The sequence below is a fragment of the Coturnix japonica genome, chromosome 3, assembly GCF_054131305.1.
Source record: "Coturnix japonica strain WE chromosome 3, WE-NBRP24, whole genome shotgun sequence".
NCBI lineage: Eukaryota > Metazoa > Chordata > Aves > Galliformes > Phasianidae > Coturnix > Coturnix japonica.
The window spans coordinates 91,543,397-91,566,303 of NC_140665.1; the positions used below are offsets into that span (position 1 = coordinate 91,543,397).

General features: G+C 39.2%; 1 protein-coding gene across 1 annotated transcript in view; it reads right to left on the reverse strand.

The window, feature by feature from the left end:
- Positions 1-8,269: 8,269 nt before the first annotated feature.
- NOL10 (nucleolar protein 10) overlaps positions 8,270-22,907 on the reverse strand; it is a 43,676-nt gene continuing 29,038 nt past the window's right edge. The window contains exons 14-21 of the mRNA XM_015859421.3: positions 19,753-19,879; positions 18,870-18,949; positions 18,651-18,749; positions 18,209-18,298; positions 16,408-16,581; positions 15,793-16,040; positions 11,750-11,852; positions 8,270-9,462 (exon numbers count right to left, since the gene is read on the reverse strand). Of these exons, the coding sequence (XP_015714907.2) occupies positions 9,343-9,462; positions 11,750-11,852; positions 15,793-16,040; positions 16,408-16,581; positions 18,209-18,298; positions 18,651-18,749; positions 18,870-18,949; positions 19,753-19,879 (1,041 nt within the window). The 3' untranslated portion in view covers positions 8,270-9,342. The remainder of the gene's footprint in view (positions 9,463-11,749; positions 11,853-15,792; positions 16,041-16,407; positions 16,582-18,208; positions 18,299-18,650; positions 18,750-18,869; positions 18,950-19,752; positions 19,880-22,907) is intronic.

Genomic DNA, 22,907 nt, shown 5'->3' on the forward strand with positions numbered 1-22,907 from the left:
CGCACCAGAACTGTATCCCACTCAAATAAATGTTTTGCAATTGCTCTTTGAAAGATCACTGTAAGCCTGAAGTACCAACACCTGGATCTGCAAATGTTTGTAGGATTTCCATCTCTCCCCAGGCGCTCTGGCAGTTTGCAATGCTACTGCCCTTGCCTAATCCTATAACAACGTAAGAAACCTAAGCAATCACCTACAGTTACCGAACCTATTCTCCAGGGTAAAATTCAAAGTCGCCTACTTACAAAACCTACCCAACAAGGGCATTTCATACCTAAACCGTTACTGAATGTGGTACCTTTGCAAGTGGAAACCACAGAGTTTCCAGGGCACAATGTACAAAAAAAGGTGACCTTGCCGATTTCCCTTTAGGAAGTAGAAACAGATGAAAAAGGAATCGGTGGATTGTTTTATTTGTTTGTAAATATTTAAAGATTCTCCCTTTCCTTTTTTTCACCCTTGATTGTATCTTCTCAGAGAAAAGGGTGTCTCTGGTTTAAGTCCTTGGTAACAGAAACCAGGACACAGAGATGTTTTGACAAGTACTGTCTCTAATTAGATCACAAATTTCAGAGAGCAGGGAATGTACCTTTTTCTGCCTTCCGCATTAAGGCAGAGCCCATTTGCATTTAACTGCTAATAAATAACTCAAGAAATTTTCGGTTGAATAGCATGAGTAACAGCTCAGGGCCAAAAAAATGCCTTTGCTGCATTAGCAATAATCCCCGCAGCATGTTGAGAAGGCTTCGCTGGAGGTGGTCATGCAGGAAGCAATTACCTTATGTATAGCTTGATTAAGGCTAGATGCAACTACAGTATGGACAGCACCCTCTACCTCACAGTCCAGCGGCCATTAGGGCTCACCACACCAATGGAGCCATCTTCCCTCCTCCTTTTGCAATATACTCTTTGCCCCCAACCCCACCTACCATAACCATCTAGACCTACTGGCAATCTAAGCCAAATAGTGCAGACAACGTGCAGACAACACCATCCCACCACAGGCAGAACTCCCCCAGTGTCAGTGATGGTACAACGTGTGTCAAAACAGCGGGGCTCATCCTGTTGTCTGGGGCTGTGGAGGTGGAAAAGACCTGCAGCTGGAGTGAAAGCCTGAAGAGAATCAATTGAGAAATTATGCAGGAGCAGTTCAAGGCACTGCATGTGGGATGAAAGCCGGCTTATGTTTAATGAATCCAAGAAATTATTCAGTAATAGTTCATCCTCTGCAATGGGATCCTTATAATTAACGTAAGCAGCATCCATTAGAGCCAATACAAATTAGGTACTGGTCGTTCAAATTAATTCTTTGCCTTTGGGCACCTCTAGTTACACAACCAAGTAAAAACTTTTAACAGAGAAAAGAGTAAGTCCATCTTTCTCAACTGCCACAAGGTAGTCAACCCAATTTACAGACCTGTAGTTCAGGGAGCCTAATGTACAGATATGGAGCAAGCTCTCATGGTATCCGGCTTCTCCTTTTCCCTGAACCCCGTGATCAGCTTTTGCTTACTCTCAGAATCCCCAATACTTATGTGAGGACAACAAAACCTACTGCAGGCAGATCTGATTTAATGCTGTTCAGCACAGCATTGAGGAGTACTGCTTTAGGAAGCATGAGGTACATGTCTGAAGCTCTCATGATACATCTGGACAGATTGGTCTCACAGATGTATGGGAGACTTTCCAAGAGCAGAATAACTGCTCAGAGAACTGCTGCAGAGGGAAGGCCAGAAGTAATGGTGTTGTCAGGCTCTTCGGACAGCCTTCAACTAGGACTTCAGAGTTGTGGTCAAAGCAGGGATATGCTTGCACTTTTAGATTCAAACACCTCTGAACTCTGAGCAGGTCTGGAGGCCAGACCAAGTTCTGGGCAGATGCGTTAGCCAGGAGACAGAAGTTTTGACCTATGGGAATTGTAGTCTAACAACAGAAGTTTGTTGGCCAGATGAGTACCTTACATAATGAAAGATTCTTAGGCCCATCTGTTTCTTTAGCCTGGTTTATTCATCTGGATGTCCTGCAATGCATTAGTCAGTGTAGACATGAAGTAATGCATGGAATGCCAGCGGTAGGGTTGTCTCAAAGTCAAAAGCTCCAAAACATGCTGAGATCAAGACATTATTTCCACTTAGTTCCCATCAACTGCCACCAAAGCCTACCTACACCAGAATGAAACATCAGCGATGATCATTTTTTCTTTCTCAGTATTTCTATGTAGTGCAGAAACTGGTTTGCTGTTAGGACTTGGCAACTGAAGGCATCTTGAAGAAACAAAGAGTTTGTCTATCAAACTTCCTGCAATGATTCTGCCCTTTGAACAGTACTCACTAGAACCATTTTTGGTCAGCTGAAAGAAGGTTGGGGAACCTGCCTTGATGCTGTCAGTGTCAAAATATGCCTAACCAGAAAAAAAGGAAAAATAGAAAGGGTTCATACAACTCAGCACTTGAGTGGTTACACTGCAGGCACTCAAGACTACTGCTCCACACAGGTATCCCCTAACTGAGACTTCATGGTTAGACAGAGCTTAGCTATCCCACCCCAGCAACTCCACAAGTTGAGGTGGGAAAACAAAACAATACCAAAATTAGTGGAAAAGTTTGAAGGAGACCACATTATTCTGTCTGAGCAGCTCTAACAGCATTGACACGTTGGCTGGAGGAATCCAGTGGGACTTTGTTGTTGTTTTTGTACTTTAAAAGACATTGAAATGCAAAAAACAACCCCCAAAACAAACAGGTTGGGACAGGATTCTATCCTCTAGGAGAAAAGGGTGGTAAAATTAAAAGCTAGAAAGTCTTCACTGAAAACCCCAAACCAGAACAGATTAATTTCAGCTCTTGGAACTCAGACAGCTGCATTGATAAGCTCTTCTCTGTTGGAAAGCGTTTCAAGAAAAAGCATTTGGCCAGATCCCAATGGGTTTTCCAGCTCTCTTCTCTCTTTTCATTCCCAGCTGTTTTACTGGCTGTTTTACTTATGCTACTCGTTTTCCACATTTATCACTTTCTATGAGAAGTTCCTCTAATTTCATGGGGAGTGGTGGCTTCTTTGTTCTGCTTCCCAGGATCTTCAGAGGCAAGTGGAAATTCAATTTCTTATCTGATGTGATGTGTCTATTGCTTCTCCATGATTAAGAGGAAACACGAGTACCATTACAGACACAGAAACCCATCCATTTCTGGGCATTACTCTCCAGAAATCGCTTCAGTAGACATCACATGCACTCACAGAATGAGGGCTAGGAAAGCTCCTTGGTAAGAACAACTGAAGCCAGCAAGCCGCCTTCCTGGCCCATTGGTTATTCCATCCTCAGTTACATTGAGCTGTAACTCTTTGCACAATCAACCTTGTTTGGTCCAATACAGGCAGTCCCAAATGCTGCCACTGAAAGCAGCTTTTCTTCTCACCATCCCAGGGAGATCAAGAGCTTCCTGGAGAACCAAAATAGCCCTGTGCCTCATCTCTGCTCTGAAGGAGAATCCGACTTGTTTAGTTTCTACAGGAGCCTGTCATGTCTTTGAAAGACTGCACAAGAAAATAAAGAACTCTCTTCTTTCAGCCCGCATAAAATGCTTTTCTCTAAGCTTACCAGCACTTCTCATTTCATCTTTAACTGACTAAACTCAGTTTGTTTAGCAATACTGTGCCCAGCTGCATGCACACTGGGATGCCAATCACGGTGTTCTCTGCCCACACCTATGCTTGTAAACTAAACAGTGCCAGGCCCGGGACGAAGCACTGGAGCACAACCCAGACTCTGCTTCTGTTAATTTTTTAATTGCTGTCATGTAGTTACCATGGCATCGTGCTAAAGAGATACATTGTAACTTGTCTAAAATGCCTCGGATAGAGGATATTTATTTGCTGTGGAGATCTGTTTAAAAATATTGCCTCATATTTTCAGTGCAACAGTCCTGTTGGGAAACCCCACATCTATGTGGGAAAGGGGAAAAACAGAGTAGTTATGATAGGAACGTCACAACCTTCACTCTTCATTCCATGTAAAAGAACATCCTTGAAACTGCAACAGACAAGATAATCACTTTTCACTACATTGTCATTTGCATGAGAAGATAAAATCCTTGCAGGGAAGCAGGCAGTCTACTATGGCCCCTACTGTATATGCTTCACTTGAGCTGGGATCATTTCTAGCAATATGATAGTGAAATTACTGAAAAATCATAGCACAAAACTAACTCCACCCTAAACAACCAGACCATTCCTAAAGTAAGGCTGTAACAGTGGCACAGAAGCATATAGAGATGTACAAATGGGATTTCTTTTGTTAAAAAGGCTTGTACAAAGAACGTGCCAGCTCTGAGCCCCCACCACGCACCCTGATGGCCCAGAACTCTGCATCTGAGATTGTCCACATCCATTCTGTTCAATATAAGCCTACATGCAATCCATCTACTATTGCCACACTAGTGCTCATTCTCAACACTGTGCTGTATCTGCACATATTTTTACTATAGATTCTGATACCAACAGAAATTCTGTAGTGTCGATACAGGCACCTCACAAGAAATAGCCAGATGTTAAAACGGGAGATAATAAGTAGGAGAGACAGAATGGCTTTGGCAGAAACTGCTGTAGGGAAGGGAAGGGTGGTTCCAGGAACTGGGAGTATAAATTTTGATTAGGGCTGGGCTGGTATTTCCCATTTCAACTGCCTCCTTTTCTCTTTAATGAGGAAATAGGATTTTCAATTTTGCCCCACTCAAAGAGTGATTAAATGGAAACAAGGATTTGCTTTCATAGGTAAGCCAATCCAAACGTCACTTACATATGCCAACACTGGGAACAGTGACATTTTATATGTGAACTTGCTGCAAAGCAATTACATTTAAACTGTTGTTGGATGTAACAAAGAAAATGCAGCAGAAATGTTTATTTCAAACAGTGAAAAAGAAATTATTCTGTTCTGAGCAGCAGCAGCGTTCAGGGTCAATTTCACTCCTTGAAAGGACGCTGCAGTCTGAAAACAAGAAGTAAGCGAAGAACAGAAGAGGAGGTCCTGAAAAACCAAGGTCAGCAACAGACAGATAAGGCTCTGAATTTACACTAAAAGCTGCAGAGATGATGCACAGCCACTGCAGTTTTCCTTCACTTGTACTGAGGACATTTGCTTACTTTACCTCTGCTCATACGGGGTGCAGACCAATCTGTAACACAGGATGCTCACAAGTTTTTCATACAGAAATGCCACTTACAGTGCAAACAGGACAACGTGTGCTGCTCTAGCAACAGAAATATGCACTGGGCCCCATATGGATCAAAGATATATGTCTGAACAAAGAGGAAGGAACCTACAGTAGAACACAGCCAATGTGAGCACAGTCACCAAAGAGAGTCACCAAAATTATGCTGGGGAATGGGTATGGGAATTAGAATGACTTAAGAACAGCATCACAAAGTTTACCTTTATCCATCTGCAAAGTCCTTAAAGGATGAGGATTCTTTTTGCTCTGGTTGTGTCAACTGCAAGCTTGGCTGAATCTGATTATTTTCTGCAGGCTACACTGGAATTGTTCATTTTGGTGATGCGATTGGACGGCTGCTTCAGGATCACAAAGAGACAGTCACTGAGCAAAATGGGCTTTGAAACGCAGAGATAATGATCAAGAGCTGAAGGTTATTAATAGATTTACGCGCTTTCATTCATCTTATAAAACCCACACTTCCCAAGATCAGACAAAATATATTAGCTATGGATGCAAGCCAAAAAAGTATTTAATCTTTATGAAAGAGATACAAAGATAAAACTAGTGAGCAATTCAGCTGAAGGATGGAGCAAAAGGGAAAAATGACTCCAGTCGTTACTGCTGCATGCCTGTTCCCTGCACACCACAACCAACTCTTATCACCACGCTTGAAGGGTCCTATCAGGTTTACATATCCATTCCTCTACCTCAGGCACGCTCATCTCTATCTCTGGGTTCCTGCAGATGTTTCATCTGACATTGTGAATCTTCAAGCAGGCACTACACAGACTCCCCAGGCGAGCTGTTCTGCTACTTGCAGACCAGCTTGGAAGTTTGCCCTTTGAGTCTTTCTTCCTTGAACTCGAGTCTGTTATTCGTTTTCCCATCTAATGCAAACTGAAAAAAGAAAAAAAGGTTGACACAGAGGAAGATGGAAGAGTTTGAAAACTTTGACTCCCTCAGAACTGGGTCTGGTTGGCTTGTATTTAATGTTCTCCACACAATTGCCCTGTGCTGTAGCAAGAATAGTGTTGATATGACACCAATGGTTTGGCTGCTGCTGCACAGCCCTGGCCTATTATCAAGGCTCTTTCCAGTACCCCAAAAGCCAGCAGGCCGAGGGTAGTCAAGAGGTGAGGAGAAGACACTGCCAGAGCAGCTGGCCTAAACCAAGCAATGAAATATTCCATACCATGGCTCAGCAATGGAAGTGGGAAAGGGGAAGGAGGAGAGCTCTTGATATGAAAAATCTGTGCTCCCAAATAAAGGTATTAAATATAAAAATGATAGAGTAGTAATGGGCAAAACACAGACTGGACATTGACTAAGAATGTAACAGTGAAGAATTTATGATGTAATCATTGTGAAGAACATGCAAAGTAGTAACGTGGTGATGGGATGAGGGGTGGAGTATGTGTACATTGTCCATGTTGCTATGTTGATTTTGGTGTGGGGAGTTCTTTTTGTTGATGAAACCAACGCACTCCTATTACTAGGTCTCCATGTGTTTCTGTTTCTTCCTAGGGTTAAGCAATTAGTTAAGAATATCACCAGGTATCTGCCCCAAGGCAGCATGGTGATGGTTGGCAAGGTATGTGGGAGGACATGGACAAATACCTGTCATGGTTGTGATGATTTTGAATTTCATCTCTGAAGTGCAGAGTCATAAAAAAAAAAACCAAACACAAAACAATGGAATATTTGAATGAAAATATGCCCTGAGCTCTCAAGCAGAGCTACTACGAAAACAGAAGAGACAGAAATTGTATGTTTTGTTCTCTGCTGGATCCTGTCTTGTTGTGGGAAACCATCAGAAGTAGAAAGCTGCTGTATGGAGTCCAACATGACAAGATGAGGAAGGCACTGAAGGCAAGTTGAACCTATTTTCAGAGGTAAAATACATCCAATTGGAGCAGCCTGTGGAAAGGATTCTGATAAGGTGAGGCCTAATGGAATGACCATGTTGGACCAATACCACAAACCTGTCAGGGCAAGCACTACATACTCACCATGGTAGAACCAACTACCGTGTGGCTGGAAACATGTTTGGTAAATCATGCCACCACCCAACACACCATCTTGGGCCTGGGAAGGCAAGTTCATCATATCTACTTGGAGGTCTATACATAAACCGATCATATAAAAACACGCACATACATTCTACACTCTAGTGTTCTGACATTAACAGAAGAGTTGAGGAGAATAGTAGATACTTTCACATCCAGTTTTGTGTCAACTGGAGGATGACATTTTGGCTGCATTGTGAAGTTAATTAGTTGCAGTTATGCGGAATTAGTATATCAGCTTCTGTTGAAGCTCTAAAATCTTGCCCTTCTATCAGTCTTTTATCAATGCTTTTTATCGATCCCAAGAACCTGAACATGCTTCATGCCAGATTCCTAAGTACATGAACAGGCTCTGCTACGTCTTCCTTTGCCAAGGGTTTCATTGGCTGTACTTAAAGCCAGCTCTGGTAGAGTACAGCCAAGTAACTGGGTACCAGACTACACATGCCATATGCCATATTTCTATCTCATAGCTCCTCATCCAGAGCCTCTTGAACACTACCAGGGATGGCGACTCCACTACCTCCCTGGGCAGCCATTCCAGTGCCTGACCACACTCTGAGAGAAAAAGTTCCTTCGTATGCCTAGTCTAAACCTCTTCTGGTACAACTTGCAGCCATTGCCTTGGGTCCTGTTTGTTGAACCATCCGTGCCATCCATGAACATTCGGACTCTTGAGTCAACTCAAATACTATCTTAGGCCACCAGTTTTCTAGGATTACCCTCCAGAATGGCTGGCATCCATTATTCACATTTCTCTCTCTAGTTAGCCTCACTGTACCTATACATTTTTAAACTGAAAGAAACAATACAATTAAAACCAGAAGCAAGAAATGAAAGTAGGTACAGTTAAAACAGAGAGACGAAAAGTCCAAATCCACCATCAATTATCCTACATCTAAAAGACAATCAACATTGACTCAGAAAAGCATCGGGTTTTAGAAGCAGCTTTTTGGTTCAACAGTACAATAAATACTGTCCAGGAGATCTAAATGTATCAATAATCTTTCCAGTTTATAAAGCAAAACTCTTAACTACTTCCAAGTGTCAACGTGATTTCCAGTCATAGGTAGATTCCTTGATTTTTGCTGGATCCAAAGTTCACAGTTTCTTGGATATAGTGAAAAGGCTATCTTAAAAACTGTTTATAAACAAAGCTCTCCTGAGACCAAAGGTAAAAGTAAACTTATGTACTGAAATGGTGAATGACATATAGGAATGAAGGGTTTTCTAGATTAAAAAAAAATAATAATAAAAAAACACCAAGAAGAAATGCTCTGCCCTGCTTAGCAACAAGCATTCTGTTGGTAATCAAAAATAAGACATACAAAATATATTAACATATGTCCTAGTTTCTTAACTTGGTTACCTAAACTAACTTTGGAGGACTGGAGGTTACTTGTGTGGCCTTAATACGCTTTGCATGTAAATATACGCTATTTGAACTACCTTGAATAATGGCTTGCTTACCAAAACATTTCTGATTAAATGCACTGGCCACAAAATTTAACTCTGTTGTCCTTCTCAAATTCTCCTTTGTACATGAGCATGTACATTTACCTCCTCTTGGACATACAGGCGACCCCGAACATAAAAGACAAAGCCAGTTTCTGTAAAACACAGTTGTTATGTCATACAAGAAGCAGCATAAAAAACTGTTGTGTTCTTGTAAAGCAAAGTTTTTAGACAAAATAATTTCCCCCCGATTGTGTATCTAAAAAGTCATAAATAAAGACTTCAGAAAGCAAAATCACATTTCTCTTAAATTAAAGACAGTCAGCCTCATTGTATACATAAATTCTTGTATAAAAAACATACAGGGTTACACAATAACCACTTGTTGGTGATTTCTCCTCAAATACAGTTCGCTCTGAAGTTTATAACATACCGTACACGCCAGGTCCCTTGGACAATACTTACACTTTCATAAACTTTTCATTAACTAACCCAGAGTTCAGCAAGTTCTGGTTTCTGTTCATCAGTGAAAAAAAATACAAATACACCAGTACCACAAAGCCCTTTTTTCAAATGAAAAATAAAAAAGTTTCTTAAAAAAATAACATAAATCAATGAAACTGTTGTCCTCTTCCACGTTTACTCTTGAGGTGACTAGCAGGGCGCCTGAGTGCTTTCCTCTCCTGACGATGCTGTTTCTCAGCCTCCTGCTGTTTCTTCTGGTGCTCGGACTAGAATGTTAAAAGATAAAAAGAAAACAAACCCTCAAGTTCTTGTAAAATTATGAACCACGTCACTGTTCAAATACTTACAGATCAAGTCAGAAACCCCCGAGGGAAACCTGGAAACGTTCCCAGAATTGGTCCCACATTATCCTATCCTCATTTACCTGATATTACTGAAACAGACAGGTTTTCTAACATGTGATCTTAGAATTTCATGAAAGCATTTGCTACGCTGGAGACAATTCTAGAAACATTTTCAGCATGGCAATAAACAAAAATATCTGCACCTGTGAATGTTTTTCCTCTTCATCTAAAATACACCAAAAGGAGTTAACTTGCATGATAAACAGAGGAAAATGCCCGTATGGCCATAAAGTTCTATTTTATTGGGAATCCTGAGTGCTTGTCTTGAAATTAAGCAGGAACAACTGGAACTAGCAGGCTTGAACTATCCATGCTCAGGCAAGTGTCCACCTTATAAAATTCTCCAGCAATTAGAGTGATTTCAACAGCAGCACAGGTTAACTGCATTCACAGCGCTAGAGTTACGGTAACTCAAACAGCTGCATCCCCATGGCATCAATAATTCTGTAATTAACAGCACTCAAACATCAGCCCATCTCTCCCTGAATCTCCCATTAGAAAACAAAAACCTTGTGTCCTGTAAATACTTGAGCAGTTTAGAATGCCTGTCTTTAATACTAATTTGTAGTGACAGAGCACACTGAAACTGAAAAAACAAAACAGGGCAGAACTGTAGGAACCACGCTAAAATCCCCTGAAAACTAAACTGCAAAATATCAATGGCAAAATTTCATTGCTGAATCTGTCGGTGGCTGCTGAACATCTGTGGGCTTGATTGCAGCACAACAGCCAAGCTCAGCCTCAATCCCACTGACTTACAAGGCCAAATGTTATCAGTCTCATGGAAGCACAACTCTATTCCTTGCTAAGCCTTTCTACTTACTCCTGGGTACTCCTGCAAGTTAAGGTCAGGGCATCACAAACCAGAAGCTGATGATCAGAGTAATACGGAATTCTCTTTTGGCTTCTCTTTATCTCCGAATCATAGAATTCTATGCTCTAACAAGGAGCATCAAAGCACACTGCAAGGACTTCTCCCTAGCTCTCCCCATCTATCCCCCAACCTAATGTAGATAAATTAATTTTCTCTTAATTAGACTCTTAAAATCTTCCGAATGCAAACGAGCACAACTTCTGTATTTCACTAAAGCCACATCAGTTAGCAGGTGATACACATTATCAGCCCTAAATTAAAAAACTCAAAGCTACAGCACGTCTGACCGAATCCAAATCCTCACAAATTTTTTTGTTTACCAACAATTGCAAGAAGTGACGTGACTCAGCACTTCCTAATTTAAAGTGGCTATGAAAATACTGCGTTTTAGAAGGCCTGGGAAGCCCTGTTTACAAAGCTGCAAGGCACTGACATACCAGTAACAGCAGCTGGTAAAATCCCCTGAATGGTTATCCTACAGTGGAATCTGCGGCTTATTTAGCCATCAACAGGCTTTAAATTCCAGAAATACAAGAATCGAAAGCAGATGAAAGAGTAAATGAACAAGTAAAGGAAGTAATGTAGAAATATTTCAGTAAGTATGGCTTGTTAAAAATTTATTCAGGCACAAAATGATCTGATCTATTTTTTTGGTGACGGTAGTTTTACTGATGAGAAGAATATTTGACAGCTGTTAAGAAGAAATCTATTTGGAAAGAAGAAAATGGGAACTAAAAACATTTTAGGAAAGGTAGATGAGCAGCATTCAACCACACATTTCAAATGGAATTTGGCAAGCACAAGACCAGAGTTCATTCTTGTGATCTACGTCACACAAGTTCAATGACAAAAGTGGATTTTAATCATGCCGTGACCCAGCAATATTATCAACCAGGAGAAAGCATGTCACCAACAGCATCCCAATCATGCCAGGACCCGCAACCAAGATCTGACTAGTCACTGATGTCAGGTAAGGTCACAAGCTTTTGATGATATATGTCTGCAAATAAACTACTAAAATATGGAAGCCAGTATTTTCCACTGGAACGTATTGTTTTATGAGTGCTGCCTGGGTTATAAGGGTATAAACACACAGAGCACTACCGGAGGCTTTCATTCTTTTGGCAAGAAGCAGAAGCGTTGGCAGCACATGAAGAAATGAAGAGGGACATGTGTTTGACCGTTTTCAAGTTCCTGTCCCTTCACACTAAACCTAAAGATACTTCTGCATCTCTTAAACATATATATATATATATGCATGTATGTATAGCTCACCTTCTTTAATTTGAACGTGGCCTGTTTGCTGCCCACTGTCGTATCAGATACATTCAGTGTGCCAAGTTTTTCTTCAAGCTTCAAACGATCTCCAAGTGTTTTCCTGCAGAGAACAATTAACATTAGTCTCCATTCTTGCCATCTTACCACGAGACCTTCCAATAATGCAGTCAAAACGAATCTTAGTTTCCCTGAAACTCTTCAGTGCCACACGTCTAGAAATTAAATCATCAGTAAACAGAGAAGAAACACGAGTTCCAATTGCTCCTTCCAGATACTGCTTACATAAACTTAAAAAGTGTTTCTACTGAAAAGCTCATTGTCTTTTCTTCTAAAAAAGCATCAGGCCTCCAGCTGAGAAAGAAACCACACCCCAGTACTGCTATACTTTTCCAAGACGTTTTAGAAGCAGTCAGGTATATTCAGCTGCAGTAACAGATAAAAGCACACACACAAAAGTACTTAAGGCGAGATAGATCCAGTTTAGCTGGTATTTTAGAATTCCTAACTTAAGAAACACTTCTGAAGGAAGGAAATAATGTTGAATATATATTCAAATTAATCAAAGAAAGAAACGACACTTCACCATCAGCAGCTACAGAGTCCAACTAGAAGTGATTATTCAGACACTGTGTCCCACAGTGGGATAACTGGAATAGTTTTGCAACTAAGAGAACACCACAGGCAAGTGGGTCAGAACTGAAAGGAGAACCTGACCCCACAGCAGAGTGCCACACACCTCTCCTGCATGGTGCTCATCAGCCAGCGGCTGTGGGCTATCTGCTCTCAGGAACTGACCTCCAGTATTTCTATTAAGAAATATTTTTGTACAACTCTTCAGCACCTTTTTCCCTTGAAGTGGAAGGTGGAAAATAAATCATCATAAAAATACACACGAGGAGCAGCCACCAAAGTCAATGGAATTTCTATGGATGAAAGACTCGCACAGTGTGCTCTACGCATGGAGCCTCTGAAGTCTGCAGTGTTTTGGTTAATGAGCCATTTATGTAACAAAGACTCTTCAGATTAACAGTGAAAAATTACTGTCGAGAATTACTTTATTTCTCATGACGAGGTACTTTGATTGTATGTCTTTTTCTGTAGTATATTTTTCATTGCCTACATGTAAAAACTTGTTCCGTCTGTGCGAATCAGGAAGACAAGCTAAGCCTTAGAGCTAACTATGGCAGAAGATCAGTCACCGACATTGTGGTGGGATTTCTACATCCAAGCAAAGTTCCACTTTTCTCCCCTTTGAAAGTGAGTTGGAGAAATATGGCTTCTACCCAGCAATTATTTAGCATGACTGCCCAGACTCTGCTTCAGTCAGGAGAAAAACTGAAAGGAGGAAAAGGCTTTAACTTTGCCATTTTACTGGATAAGCACAGATATGGCTGTATTTATCGGAAAATGCATGGATCTCAAGTGGCAGTGAATCACACAAGCTGATACGCGCAGCTCAGCACTGCCTGGATCCTTTTAAAATCATCCTCAACAAACAGATTCAATTGACACATTAACAGTGTTATCAAATGCACCCTCCCCTGCCCTACGGGTTAAACAGAGAAAGAAATAAAGAAGTGAGAACTGACCAGGTGCTTCTTTTCCTCCTTACAAAAGAGCAGAGAAGAGTCTCTCAGGACTTTTCCTGCTGTTGTACTCGAGCAACACTTAGGAAAGCCAGCTGTGTTTGTTGGATTCTGTTGACTTTCTTGTATGTGCACTGATCTACACTTGACTGAGTAGGATTACTTCAGGTTTTCATTTTTGTGTGCTCCAACTTCAACGACAAACATTTTGAAGGGATATCAGGAAAATCAAAAGCGCTCTGCGGACCCTGATAACAAAAAAACCCTCTCTCCTTTTATGTATTCCTTTTAAGTTGCTGTGCAAGGAAATTATGTGTTAACTAAACAAAGAAAAGTTTTGCATCTTTACTAATACGTTCAGCAGGTTTTCGTATGTAAGCATAAGAACACAAAGGGGGGAAGAGAAACGCAGACAGATTTGAGACGAGGTTATTTGTTATGATCGCAAATAAGCTTGCCAGCTTTCCTACACAGAGCGCTGCATAGACTGCAGGTCTGTTAAGAAATTTATAGTATGCACCACCACTTCAGAAGCTGGGCTTGGAGCCGTGCTGAGTCAGGAGCATGTCAAAAGAAACACCCAGTTTTATGTAAGTCATAAACTGTTTCCTCAGGTAGAACATTATACGATTAGAGAAAAAAGAACACCTAGCCATTAAGTGCGTAGTGAAGGTATTAAGGCACTTAATTATATTGGTCACAGACCATCATTCCATAGCTTGAATAAATCAAATCAAAGACAAACATGCCAGCATCACCAGATTGTACATGCCACTGCAGTCCTTCCAATTTCCAGCACACTAGTTGAATTAATTATTTTTATGCTGACTACTTATCGCTGAAGAAGGCCAGCAGAAAACATATTTAAGTGCTTTTCATAAAATTCTGCTGGGTGAAAATGCTTAACCAAACAAGTTAGGTCACAACACAGATTAAACCATCACGATTCTGTAATCACATCAGTAATAACAAATGGACGCCAGCTGTAATTTTAAAGTTTGCTCCTTGACTTTGAGGAATATTGAGCTTACGCTGTCAGAACAATGCCTGAATGAGCACAGATGGATTCACTTTTGCTTAGGCAAAAATAAAAGGAAAGAAGTCAAGTACATTCCATCTGTGAATCCACTACAGTGAGTGCATGTAACCTGAGCAACCCTAATTACACGTCACCCCTTGAAAAATACTTTGCATGGAACTAACAGTGAGCTGTAAGGCAGATTCTCTCATCCCTCAAGCAGTCTTTTCTAAGTCTTTCCATGGTTTATAACATCACTGATATCCCTACATCCCCTGGACGAGGCTGTGGTGTTTGATTTCATTTTTTCCAAGATGAAGCAATTTTTCTTCCCCTAAACTACAGATGAAAGATTTCACCTCATTCTGTGCCAGGCTTTTTAAAACCATTTTATTTCTAAACGTTTCTCTTCTCTAAAGCTGTTTGGCTTACTTGCCTAAATTTCAGTACGCTTTTTCACATTATGTGACAATTCACAGTTAAAAATGTGTATGTTTAAGGGAAAGGCTGTATTTTTATCACATGTTTCTTTAAGTATCTCTAGAAGACGGCTATCATAACACAAATAGGCTGCACTGGCAGTTATTAATGACATTAAAAAGTATCCTTATATTATTCTTTTTTCCTTCGAATGTATTATTTCATTCTAAGTAAAAAAGAAAAATTAATGGCTTTAACAAGATCCATCTAACCCAACAGCTTGTTTCCAACAATAGTTAAAATTTTGCCCTGCATCCAATGCACTGCAAGAAGCTATTGTCCCTCAGTATTTTAATATTAGTGTCTGCTCCCTAAATAATAAAAGCCTATTAAACCTTGTCTTCCAAAGGCCTAACCTCACTTCTGGAGAAAAAAATAAAAATCAATGAGATTTACAGGCATTATTAAGCACCTCAAAGGCAAGTCCTTGAGAATCTAAAAGATAAGTGTGCCCTTTATACAGTACAGTGTTTTCTTTCACCATCTGGAACCTACTCCAGATAGGGGCTAATCATGCACTGTTCCACAGCCTTTCAGAGGAATCTATATGCAGTATTTCATATTTCATATTTCATTCAGACTGTCAGTTTCATACTGACACCAGCAGACAAATTCAAACAGCCTCAGAGACATCACTGCTATTATTTGTATGAGCAGCAGTTTGCCAACAATGAGTAATGGATCCTCAAATCTGGCTCAGAATATTAACCTCTTACTCATCTCGTTCGCATTGTCTCTCTGGCATACTTGAAATGTTGTATTTGTTTAAGAACAAAACAAAGCTTTCAACGACTGTGTCCCCCTAAGTCATATCCCTGAATCACCAGATGTGGCTTCATTAGTGAGTGCTTCCAAGGCTATCATGCTAACTAATGAAAATGCCACTGGCTTGTTTCATAGAGAAATATTTGAGAATCTTCCACCCTCCACTATTAAAATAGGAACATTTGTCTTACTTCATTAACTTTTGTTTTTTGGCAGAGTCTTTGAAACTTCTGAATTCCTCTCCTTCTTTAATCTCGAAAAACTGAGGTTTTAGTAATGTCTGCTGATCCTCCTTGAGCCTTTCCTGTCGCTTTACTTTTTCCTCTTGGCGTAGAAGCTTGCGCTGTTTCCTGACCTCTTCAACCCAACCTTTTTCATCATCTGAACTCTCAGAACTTTCTGCATCACTTGGTTTTCCTTCTGGTTCTTCCTCCTCTTCCTGCAGACAAAAATAGTATAAAATAAGAAATCATCGACTAATTTTGTTTTCAAACCATCCCTGCAATTAGACTAAGTGACAGATTTTACACAGATACGGTTGAAGAGATGCACATTTTGAATGAAAGTACTATCAGCAAATGAAGCAATGAAAAATAATAAAATTATCTCCACCTACATATTGTATGTCTTTCAAACCTACAATTGTGGTAGGCATATATCTGAAAATGAGGGTAATCTTGTAAATTAGATCTAAGTAATGCAGCTGGAAACAGAGACTTGCATTGCTTCCTTCTTTCAGGATGAAAAATCTGAAAATGTGAAACAGAAAAACACTGTTTATTCCATCCAAAAAGAAAATATTTTACCTGCTCTCTCTCTTCCAGTTCCTGTAAGAGCTTCAGTTTCTTCTTTCTTTTCTCAGTTATCTTAGAAACAAGTGGGTTAAGTAGCCTAAATTCTTCACTCTGCTCATCTACCTGGAAATCAGGATTCTCAAACATGACCTTAAAACGATCATCTTTGAGAAGGCTGGGCAGATTCTGGAAAAGAAATAAAGCATCGGTTAGTTATAAAATTCCAAAACAGGATTTGGTAAAAATATGTAATACTTTTTCAGTTAAGCAAAGTTCTAAAACTTTGTCAGTTATTTTATCCTCCCAGGTCACATAAATTAAAATGTATTGTTATATTGTTATATATTTTATTACTTCCATAAACATCAAATAAGTATCATTCTAAGCTTCCTGTAAGCAAGACAGGCTTTTATGCACACTACAGACACCCTGAACACACAATTACTAGTATTTCTGAATTAATGTTTCTCATACATTCAGCCAGATAGTCTGGAGACACGCTGGCATCTATTGACTAATCAGCAGTACCTCCGAGGCAAATACTCTGCCTAGATGAGAATGATTCTACAACACATAAAACAAATTGTCAGGGTAAACACTTTGTTATGCAACTGTACTGCTGCTTTACTGTAAATAAATAAAAGTGTTTCTGTATGTCTTATGACAGTTTCTTCACTGCCCTCACATATGGAAAGGAAAAGGCAATTTCATTCATGCTGAAGAAAACAAATATGAATCCAGTATAAATGAGTTGAATTAAGAATTAAGTAGGAAAAAAGGATAGAGAAAACAAGTGTAAGTTTCAAATGTGGAAGCTGTTGTAAAAGCGTGACTTGCAGTTTCATTTGGAAGCTAAAAATTCATTCAGACCCAGAGTAACAAATGATCAGAACACACATCTTTATGTACTCTTTTTTTTATCTATGTAAAGATGTAACGTATTCCTGGGTAAATCACCCCCCACATAAGGAACTCATTTCAACACAGGCTTAGAAAGCTAGAATCTAAGGTTTTACTACCATGTACTTTTTCAGTGGTTTAGTTCCTACCGCATCAACTGATCACACAAGGTTTCATTAGATGCCACTGAAGCTAATACCTGCCTTCTATGAATGCAGCACACCTGTGAGAATGAGCACCTATAAAGCTCTGCCTATATAAGGAACCTGGACTCCGCTAGTATAAAAAAGCTGATAAGACAAACTTCTGCTGTGCCATCTGCTCCCCTTAGAAAGTAAACATCAATTATTTTTTTTCCCTTATACTAATTCTAAGATAAAAATGGATTACTTCAACATCAGTAAGATTTTCTGTTGCATAAGAATCAGCTATCTTAGCTACTCCATATACAGTTAACTACATCTTATAAAGAAAGGCAATTACATTGAAGTACAACCTCAGGCAGCCTCCTGCTCCTCATTTCTACCCATTACATCTATCTTGCAATGGTTACCAGCAAAATACTAACAAAAGAAAAAAAAATAATAATTGAAATAAAAATTGAAATATATGTATTTTTTTAATTGAAAAACTTTGGTATTGATTCTTCATTTACCTAGCTTCTGGACTCCTACAAAACTCATTATCATCTTCACCAGCAGGTATTTCAATATATAAAATTTGCAATATAGATAACAGACGTTGGGCCTTTTTAGTTCCCTAGCTACAGAAGCTCATCTTACTGAGTAGAGTAGGTTATTTATGAGAGAAGAAAGAACGGATTTTTGAATCTTTTGAGCCAGAAAACAACAAGTCAGTAACTGTAAACACTACTGCATTCCATGTTAGAGAAGTGTCTAAAACAGAAGCTCACCTTTTGTTTCCTTTTTCTAGTAGCCTGTTGTTCCTCCCCTTCTTCTTCGATCAGTTTAAGGGCAAGCTCTTTATTGACCTTGGGAAGTTTCTAAAGAACGTAGGTGGAATGTTGGTATTAATAGAATACAGATATAAAAAACAGTATTGTGTTCATACAAATCCTTTCAGAGAATCACATTTTAATGGCGTAAGACACTTAGGTTAAAGACAAGCAGAAACAATGAGTTTTATCACCAGGTTATCTGCTCAAGCAGCAGAGTCACTCATCTGTGGGCTTCACATGCATAAGAATTTTATGGCTTCATTCGAAAAGTTTGATAAATTAAAGCTAAGTTTACTTTTTGTCTCTGATGATAAACAGAATCAAGTCCTAAGTAATTACACCTCTAAGGTATATATCACTCTTTATGAATAATTTTTTCAGAAGCATATGCATTTACCTTAAGCTGAACTCTCTGTGCACGCGTTTCTTCTATTTTCTGTCTTATTTTCTCTCTTCTGTATTCTTCATAAGCAAAGGGGTTGGCCATCATTTTTGCCTTTGATTAAGCAAAAGTAAGAAGAACACCATTAATACAGGATACCGTCCTCTGTTTGCGGGTGGGGGAAGCACATTTTAATGTTAACAGTCAAAGTTTACAAGCATCCTCCTCTTTTACCTTATGGTAAAGCCTTATGTCCATGAAAAAGCCATGCATATACGCTCTGAGGAGTGACGATCCAATGAGATGAGCAAGGCCTGGGAAAAAATTACAGAGGATTTCAAAGAGCTTTCACAGATAAAGAACTCCTATTCTGAACTGGCCACTTCACTTACTCGATTCAAGACAAACAAGCACTGCTGACACGACACATCAGTCTCTGACATTCACACCCAGTACATCAAGACTAAGTTAAACAACAACAAAAATATCAGACCAGCAAGAAATCTAAGATACTTCAGAGCAACAAAATCATGTTTTCTTACATGTTACACTTTTGAAAGATGCCTACAAGCACTGCAAACCATAGGCACTTCACTAAGAAAAATTAAGATGTTTTAATGGACAGTCTATATGTGTCTGACGATCACTTCCTTTTTTTTTTACTGTGGTATAGAGATGTTTTGATTTAGAGAGTTTTGCCTTAGGTCACTATCTTTGAAGAATCAACATGGTGAAAGAAATACAGTACCATAACAGATCATAAAACTATCACCCTCAGCCCTAACCTAATAATAAGAACCAAAATACTTCACGAGTTCTCAAATTCTCCTTTCACGTATCTTCTTAGAAATTCAAAAGTGAGAAAAAGGAAATCCTTTATAACAAACCAAGGAACAAAAAGTCATCAGTCTGCTATATTAATAAACAAGATGACCGGAAGAAACTACTGCCAATGAATTTGGAATGGTTCTCAAACATTTCTCACTGATAAGTCACATCTGAACTACCAAGCTTATAAATGTATAAATGAAAAAAAAAACCAAAAACCAACAAATCTAAGCAAACAAAAAAAACCCGAGCAAAGATGTCAATTAACAAGGAGATTCAAATGCTTTACCTAGATTTTCAAGGTCTTTTTTGGTTACAAATTTGTAGTCATCATAAACTGTGCTCTCTGGGTTCTCTTCCAGTTCTTCAGTCAAGTTGTCCAAGAAAGAACACCATTTGGGGGCAGGTCCCAAAACCTATAGATATAATAGTTACAAAGTTGCATATTCTTACAGAAAAAAAAATAAAATAAAAAGCCTACAGTTACATTCTCAGCTACTTTGCTGTAATGGAAGAAGACATGAATCCCTCTGAAGTCAAATACACCTTAAGAACAGCAGCTAGAGAACACAATTAAAACTACTGCTTGCATTAAAGATAAGGAGTACAATCGATTATGTAAGTGTTACATTAATGCAGGTCATTTATTTGAGATCAACAATACAGAGACTTCAAGTGTTAGAAGTGATCCTAGCCTGACCAAGTAATTTATTAAAAGCTCAGAGCTAAATGTTATAAATACAATTAAGTTAAATAAGGGCAGTAGGTATCAGCTAATCTGCAAAGCACAGCTGGATCGTAAACTCATTACTTCACTGCATAATCATGTTAAATCCTACTCTGCCCTATTTACTTTAATTAAGTCAGAACACCACAGAAATATTTAATGTACTTTTATTCAAGGAAAATTCAGACTGCATGAAAAAAAAATAATGGGAAATATTGAAAAACAAAACTTGCATATTTCCACCATGAGGCAAAGGAATTATTTGAACAATATTATGTTGCGCTGTCAACTTTCTTTTCCATACCTGCTTCCTTCAACTTCCCAAGTTAATCATTATCTCCTTTCACTTTTCCCTCCCGCTGCTCTGATTGAAATTCCGCTCTATCTTGATACACACATATTCAACTATTCCAATATTACTATTTTAGTAGGTGAGCTGGCCAAATGGAAAAATCCAACACTACATTTTTATCTCCAGAGCAAATCCATTGGCATTTCAGAACGCAAAGCAGTCAGTGAACTGCTGGAGAGGGACTCTGAATGAGACTTCCATTTTGTTTACTAAAAATTCCCAGGAAAACCTCCACACATGCACACATATATACAATATGAACAGTTTAACAAGAGAAGGTGGTCAGTAGACATGTACAATATGCGCTGTAGTAGCCGTCTGCTAGTAACAGACTACTAGTCTACATAGCGATCTTTGCTTATAACTATAGACAAAAACGTAACCTTGTATTCTAGACCATACCATTCTACTGATATTCTAGACTAACACTCTGGACAATAATACTCTTCAATACCTTTGTCTTTGTATCTGGCATGTCTTTAGGGCTGAGAACTGTAACAGACAATTCTTTTAAAATTTATTTTTATCAAACAGTGCTGCAAATTTTATTCCAATTAATAAAGAGCTTCCAGGGAAAACCCTAAGATGTCTTCACTCCTTAGTGTATTAACCAGACTCCCACTTGTGACCTTGTAACAGCTTAAACATCATACAACTTTCGGGTCAGTTTCATGTCAGCACTGCAGACTGTCCATGTGGGTTTTCCATTCAGTTATTTCCTCTCAAATTTACTTCTAAATATAAATGCCAGTTTTTATTTTATTTTTTTAATATATAAATTAGAAAGTAGTCTAGAAATAGAAAATGTTCCACTATTTTTCACGCCACTGAATAAACCAGCAGTCATTTCTTCATTACCACATCATCAAAACATGACTAGAATAGGGAAATCTCCTTTAAAGTTTACCTCACTAAACACGACTTCTGTAATCAAATCTAAATTTCTGCGCTGATTATTTTTATTAGTGAGAGCTGAGACTCCTCGACTCTCCAATTAAACAAAGAGTTTCCCTTCATTCCATCTTGCTGACACATTATGTAAAGATCGCTATCACTTCAATAAACTTTTTTCATCACTTCCATTTGCATGGCACTATCTGCTCAAGCATTACACATCACATATTACTCATTAGAATTTAGACAACTGCAACCAATTAGGGTAATCCCCAGATGTGCTTTTGACTGGTGTAAATCCTTAAAAGAAGAACTAAAGCAGAAGTCTCAGAAATAACAGAAAGAAGTTTATCTGCTCTTCAGCTACAACTCCACTCCGTATTGGAACAGCCCCAGCCAAAGCTGGAACATCAAAGCGTGCAGTACAGTATATGTTTTAGGGGGAAATAGTAAATAAATAAAACAAAACCACAGCAGTGTAACTGTGTGCACACTGTGGGCACCAGGTTACGTTAAGATTCAGGAATGCAGCTTTTCCCTGTACCAGGTCACTGGATTCCATTGCAGTAGGACACATGGAAAAGCTGGGCTGCACAGCCTCATCTTTCCAGTTTTATGAAATATCAGATAGGTTTCTCTGTGAGTACCAGAGAAGTTGCATACAGCTAATGGGAAAATCATTAAATGAATGCACATCTAAACCTGGCTTTTGCTCAAATATTTCTTAGGCTAGGAAAACCAGACATCATCACCAAGGGTGATCAAAACAATATCTTTGCTATGTTCATTATTATTCCATTTTCAGCAGAATTACCACTTCTTGAAACAATCTGCACTGATTTCCAGTGAAAGTGAAGAAGACTGTCTCTGAAACTATTTTCGCCTATTAACAAAGCAGCCCAGGCCGTGGGCTGAGCCAGCTGGCAGCGGCACAGGCAGACTGCTTCCTGCTTTCCCTCCTTCCTCCTGAAAGGATTCCAAACAAGATGTGATCAAGGCCTGGGAATCCTCTGTTGAAGAGCAAGGCCCTTCTTCTGAGAAGGAGACACAGAGCAGGGCACACTGACCACAGAGACTTCCCACTACAGCCCTCATTCAACATGGGTACTACAGGTAACTTGCCTTTGATGTGTTATACAAAACCATTTGAAGCAAAGATACGAGCTTTTAACTAATATTATTAGTACCATGCCATCTAATGCCAAATTTGTATTAGTATACAGTAAAATGTGTAAACACAGAAAACAAACTATGACAACTAATGCAGCATAATCTGAGTTTACAAGCTGGTCCCATGGCAAGGCCAAACTGCTCAAGAACAGGAAGATAAAAACAAGGTGACAAACGTTTTGAAAATACTATAAAATAACTTCAGAGAACATGGCTCTATTTTACAAGACAACTCAGTCATCTTGTACCACCATGTACCTTGCATGGTGTGGCTCTGCATAGCACTGTACTGTACTTTGGG